This window comes from Danio aesculapii, chromosome 24 (genome assembly GCF_903798145.1).
Source record: "Danio aesculapii chromosome 24, fDanAes4.1, whole genome shotgun sequence".
Classification (NCBI taxonomy): Eukaryota; Metazoa; Chordata; class Actinopteri; order Cypriniformes; family Danionidae; genus Danio; species Danio aesculapii.
In genome coordinates this window covers 24,660,408-24,667,035 of record NC_079458.1, presented here as the reverse complement: position 1 = coordinate 24,667,035, position 6,628 = coordinate 24,660,408, and the positions used below count along the sequence as shown (strand labels likewise).

General features: G+C 40.7%; 1 protein-coding gene across 1 annotated transcript; it reads right to left on the bottom strand.

Moving 5' to 3' along the window:
• Window positions 1-433: 433 nt before the first annotated feature.
• skida1 (SKI/DACH domain containing 1) lies at window positions 434-5,483 on the bottom strand. The gene has a single exon (XM_056450896.1). It carries the CDS (start codon window positions 5,081-5,083, stop codon window positions 2,696-2,698), a length of 2,388 nt encoding a protein of 795 aa, XP_056306871.1. The 5' UTR covers window positions 5,084-5,483; the 3' UTR covers window positions 434-2,695.
• Between the last annotated feature and the right edge of the window lie 1,145 nt (window positions 5,484-6,628).

Below are 6,628 nucleotides of genomic sequence, written 5' to 3'. Positions count from 1 at the left end.
TCGTAATATGTTAAAAGTTATGTCTATCTAAAAACTAAACCAGAAACATTATTCTGCATTTTCTCCTTCTCACATAAAGATTAGTTCTGAAAACTACGATGTATGACATGGTATAACAAGATAGTAGAAATGTAATTTTAAATGTACTGTTTTTTGATAGACGTACTTTTTTACGGAGATTTTTTTTACTGTTATTATAGCTTACCCAAGTGCGCTCATGTCTAGGCCTATATGAGTACATAGAGAGCAGGGAAGAATTTTTTTTTTCAGGCCTCCCCACCAACATTTATCTTTACAATAGACAGCTTAAAGTTTGACCTTACATTTGCTTGAACCACATAACACACCAAGAATCAACCTCAACTGTGAAAATTATAATAACAATGAATGTCAATGAGCTACAAAATGAACGATGATAATGTCATATCACACTCAGATGTATTTAATGAACAGTTTCACCATAAAAAGAAAGAAAGTGCTTCAAAATCCACCTCACGTTTTCAAGTTTTCATTTCGAGTGCATTTATCCGATAAACAACAACAATGGTATACAAAAACAGGAGAGAGAAAAAAATATCACAAAAATAAATATGCAATTTTATAAACAACCAGTGACTTCAGTTTAAGAAAAAAATCATGTCAAAATCTGACCTCAAGTATTGTGGCAAAAGCAGAAAGATAACAAAGTCCACCATGACCAGATACAGCCTATCATGATAACATTGAGTCACCGCCCATTCGCCCATTTCTGTTCATTGTAAAGATTATGAAACTTAATGGCGCCGCTACATTCTGTTTAATTTGGCTAGTATTTAATTAATTCCTCGAAGGATGGGACGGCATTGCAATTCTGTCAATCCGCTGTGCACTTTGACACAGAATGGAACAGAAAGTTCCTTTAATACGCTCGAAAGAGCGGGCATTAAATAGTCGCGTTACAAAAATATAGAACCACTATTTTTAATCATTCACCTGTCAAAGTGTACACTATATCGCACATTGGAACATTCACAAAGCGACGCAGTTTCACCTAATATGCTACATGGTGTATATCCCCAATTGTACACGTTAATCAAAACACATTACACGTAATGGGCCCATGCCTTAATACCCTTTAAGTTTTTTACGTGTTTTCTGAGAATAACGTGTACCCGGTAGCCTCCCTTTAGCCAAATCTGCATAGTCTATGCCTGTTCATTGATAACTCACAGGCTTTGTATTTTGTGTGTGTGTGTGTGTGTGTGTGTGTGTGTGTGTGAGGGAGAGAGAGAGAGAGAGAGAGAGAGAGAGAGAGAGAGAGAGAGAGAGAGAGAGAGAGAGAGAGAGAGAGAGAGAGAGAGAGAGAGAAATTAAAATGCAGTTGAACATGTTCACTACTTGGTAATAAAATAAGAAATTATTAATTTAGTTTACTGGCTAATCAAATGACATATTTTGCTTTTAAAAGCCTGTCTTTGAGGCGGTCTGCTTTTGCTGAAGTAAACAAATGTGGTACGTCACAGTACATTCATCACAAGGCATTTATATGGAGCAAGGTACTCTAGTGGAACACCAAGTTAGCACTTGAATGTTTTTTAAGTTTACTCTTTCGAGTACCAAGGCAATTCATATCCTCGGAAAATAGGCCTAGTTAAGAAAAACCACAATCAAAACACCATACGAAAAAGACAAGGCTACTTGAGTCAAAAAGAAATAAACATTTACTTGGCATACCCTGACCAGAATGTGTGTATTCCACTGAGCACCGAGGTTGTTTTTCTTTGATTTCATTACGTGTGTAAAACACTGTTGTTGTATTTATCGGTACAGGTCTCCGCGATTAAACTGCAACATTTATAATAAAAACTACTCACAAAATCTTTTAAAATCAAAAAGAAAAAAATTGAAATAGCACCAAGTTAATTTGTACTTATTTGAAAATGTTTTTGGGTCAACTTGCGATGGCTCTTTTGCGTAAAACTAAAAATAAAAACACATCACTAATCCACATTAATAGGCATTAGCAAAGTGCAATGCGTGGTAAATTTGTGCTTTAGCTGTTCTATACCTTTAGCTAATGTGCTACAGAAGGAGTTCGACTTGGTGTTTTCCCTCTATTACATCGTGCAAATCAAACAGCTCTTGATTGTCAGTTAGAGGGCCATTGTGTTGGGCCTACCGTGGGAGTCATGGTGTGCTGCGTGAGTGACACAGCCAGACGCCAACAATTGGGGAGCACCCTTAAAATGAATAAATAAGAAGGGTATAGATAATCGGGCTACAGTAATTCAGAATGTAGATGAAGCAAAAAGGGGATTACAAAACATTGGCCCAAAATATACCGACAAAGATGTTTCAAAAACAAAAATCAGCATTTTAGTTGACAGACCTGATTATCACACAATGCCATCCTTACAAGAGATGGCTAACCCTGCCTGTAAAATATGCCAACATTTACTCTGTGAGAGTCTAGTCAGTCAGGTCAAAAACAGTCAATAATGTATTTTTCCTATACCAGCTTATTATAATACCCGAGTTCTAAACCTCCATGCATAAAACAAGCCTGCGAGATATGAAGACAACATGTGTGCTACATAACAACAGGCCAGAAACGTAGGCTATGCATTGAAACAACAGTGAAAACAAAACAACTAACGGGTATCAGTGCTTGTCACATTTTTGAGACATTTCCCCGAGCTAAAAAAACAACAACAGTTCAAGGGATAACAGAGGCTTTCCTGAATTTGTGGCTTGGAGGGGGAGGAACAACTGAATGACCGAGCTGCCATCTCCAAACTGGGTGAGAACGATGAGGCAGTTGGTTACTTCTTAAAGAGTTCAAAGAGTAAGCGGGACTCAAATCTCCATCGCTGCCAATAAGAAGGGCCGGTGGAGAGGGAAAATTCGCCATGAACCTGAAGGGCTTTTTTAGAGATGCTACACTGGCACTTGCCCGTTTGCGTTTGCTCGCGCCAGCACAGTCTCCACTCGATATTTCACTGCTAGCGAATTTTCCTGCAGAACGGGGGCTCCGGTCAACTTTTGAAGCTGATTTCGCAGATGTCCTTGCAGTTTCGGCTTTTTTACCCAGAAGAATTGATCTGTAGTTCTTCCGGACCCTTGCACTGTTCTTGCATTCCCCTTCCTCAGAACATCGGGTGTTTAAAGTGCTTTTTGATTCCTCGTTAAAGGCAGGGTGTTTTTGAACAGAGCTCTCCGCGGCTTTCCAGTGGTCAGTTTCCTTGAAAGGATCACTAATGCACTGGTCATCAGCGTCATTATCCTTACATTGATAATCCGGGGGCTGTTTTGCATATTCATAATCGTCAAAGGTGTCCTCGACTTTAATCTTCACGTTGTTGAGTAAAAATGGTGGTGTTTTTACTGCCCTGTTGCCCTCATTGTTGGTACTGATGAGTTCCTCGGCCTCTGTTTTGATATGTTTTAAAGGTGAAGGTAGTTTGAGGGAAGTTTTTGCTTCCCTCTTGGAATTTGCTACTAAAGAAAGATTGCTGTCAGAAGACTTACAAACCGTTATTTCTTTGTCCGGAACACAGTGGGAGATCAGGGCTTGGGAGCATTTGTTTGCCGAAGCCGGTATTCTTTGTTGGGGAAACGCCTTGTTTCCATGTGTATTGGGTGTGAGCCCGATCTCCTTAATTTTGTTAGAATCTGTTATCTTTGGATCATTTGAAAATTCAAGGCGTGATGGTGCTTCGGAATCCTCCTTTTGTCGCAAATCTGGGAAGAAGGTCCGCACCGGGCAGAACTTCTGCACATTATCTGCGGCATCACCATCTTTGTGTGAGTCACTGAAGTCCGATTTCTGAGTTTTGCCAGTTCTTTCGCAATCCAGAGTAGTCGTCAAACCCTGGTTAGTGGCTATGGCCTGCACATTAGGCCTGTAGTGAAAAGTTGGTTGTAACAGCAGAGGTGCTTTTGTGTTGAGACTCGAGAACCTCGCACGCCTGAAACGAATACTCTGCACTGAAACTTGACTGGACACAGAGCTCGAGTCAGACTGAGAGGAGCTCTCCTCATCGCTACTGACATCTGAAGAATCCGACAGAGAGTCATCCTCCTCCTCCTCGTCTGAAGTCCCGGAGTTGCTGGTGGTAGAGAAACTCGACCCGAAATCCGAATCGTTGTTCACCCGTTCTGAGATGGTGCTAGACTCAGTGTCGCTGCTACAGCTTTCCTGAAAATGCAGAGTGTGGCGAGGATCGACGTAAAATCCATGTTCGAGGTGCTGAAACTGGCTCAAAGATCCGTTAGGAACTTTTGGCTTACAACACTTCGGGACGACCAGAACCGGATGACTGCGTCTGCTTCTCGACCAGAGCTGCCTCGCGCTGCTCTCGCGCTTCCTCTTCCTTTTGTAAAGTAGGTCTGCGTTGCCTTGGTGCTTTGCCTGCGCTGCAATGGCGGACTGATAGAGCAGCGGCTGCCGATTTACAACGTGCCGAATAAACGTGTGTTTCTGATCAAAAGCCACAAAGTTGTCAGGTATTTGATCTGTTTCATAGTTTTTAAAGGGTGCAGATGCCGACTTCGTGACCGGTTGAAGGTCACGGGCGAAGGATTTGCTATAAAATTGAGGTAGATTTGAGCGAGTACGAGAAACAGGGTCCTGTCGAACAGCTTTATTTTTGAATGAGAAAGTCTGTGGAACGCCATGCAAACTTAGCCAAACTTTCTCTCTCCAAAAGTCACTTTTGGCAGATGTGTGATTTTTGCCGTCGCACATTTTCTCTGAGGAAGTTTTTGTCTTATCCCTTCTTTTGTTTGATTTTAATACGCGCTCAGTTTTACATGAAAAATACAGTGCCTCAACGTCCTCTCTTGAAATGAGAGTGCATTTAGCTGCGTGGAAAGCTATAGAATTTATTGCTTTGAGCTTTCGTAGTTCCTCCAGGTCACAGTGATGCTTCTTCACGTTTAAATGGTCCATTCGTTTGTGTACAGTAGTCCGCGGGATATTTTTCAAGAGGTCGGTGAAGACTTGAGAGAGAGCAAACATTTGTTTGCCTTTGATAATCAAATAGCCAAGCTTTACACCCTGCATTTCCTCAAAACCGGATTCCAAGTCCCCCATTTTCTTCATTGCATTAATTCCAACATTTAGCGCGATGGTTGTCCTTAAAGCTTTACTGCTGCTCCTTTATTTCAAGGCATTCAGCTCACCGGTTCAGCATGGGCTGTGACATGTCCACACTGCGTGATGAACAAAAAGTTCTAGTCTAAATAGAAAAATAAAAACGAAATGGCCTGTTTGAATTAAAACAACCAGTCCATTGACCTGAGCACTGCATGATCGATGGAATGTGTGTGATGTTGCCGACAGGCTGGCTGCTGCCTGTCTGAGCTCCTATACCTGCGCTCCCTCAGCTCCCTTCCCATTTGGCCATGAGGAAAAGAGGAAGGTGAACAGCACTGCCAGTGAGAAGGATAAAACGAGAAGAGAGTATGGAAGGGAAAAGGAGAGGGAGTGAGCAACAGAGAGAGAGAGAGAGAGAGAGAGAGAGAGAGAGAGAGAGAGAGAGAGAGAGAGAGAGAGAGAGAGAGAGAGAGAGAGAGCGCAAGGAGAGAGAGGGGGGAAGAGAGAGAAATAGAGCCCAAAATGCAGCTGCTATTCCCGATGCTGGTTTAGTCGCAAATAAAATGACAGTGGGAACTGAGCAAGGCCGGAGACACCTTCATCAATTAATGCCCCCAAAGTCGACGCTGATTGGACGTTACTGACAGGTGATGCAATAAAAATGGATATTCCACCCATGGCCACCCCCACCCCCAAGCAAATTACCATATTGTTGTAATCCCACCTCTCTTAGAGCAAATAATTTGCTTGTGATAAGTTCATGCTTATAAATTAATACTCGTCATTTTGTTGAAGCATTTTTAACTATTTTGTGTTGTTATGGTTGTGAGAAATTATCGATGCTGACAGATGAGTTTGTCTGACTCGTCATATGCGCAGCTTAATATATCATATTTTTACAAATTAAACAGTCTAATTTTGGTATAATATTTTCTTTTAGAAGCGTTTTACCTTACTTAATATGTTCAGCATATGTTTTTCCAGAAAATTAATTCAAGCGTACATTTTACCTAAAAAAAAGTAAAATAAAACCTGTAATTGGAAATAAACGTTGGCAAGTTAAAAGCCGAATCAAAAATGGTCGCAATTTACCAACATAAAGCTCGTTTGTATTCAGATTTTAAAAAATACATTTGTTTATAGTGGTTTTTATATTTCTTTCATGGGATATGGTATCAATAAGATATTGCATACAACATAATGTGTGTGTGCCACATGTGTGTGCGCACATAGCTTAAATGCGTGTAGAATAATTCAGCCACGTTTGGACATTCTTCATGACTTTTTCCGCCTTGATAATTGATCCATATTTAAATTCTGAAATTAAAACTCATGCATCAAGCTAGAAGAAAGATATAAGCAAATTATGCAAGATACAAAAACTGAAGTACGTGTAGGTCTGCGGGTAAAAAAGAAAGCTACACGGTAAAATATTTAAAAACAACACAAAAACTACATTGTATGATTGCGTGTGAGTCAGAGAGATTATTTATCAGACTTTTTTTGCAGTCGAGCATTTTATTTCACAGATCAGGCAGGCCTACATCCCAC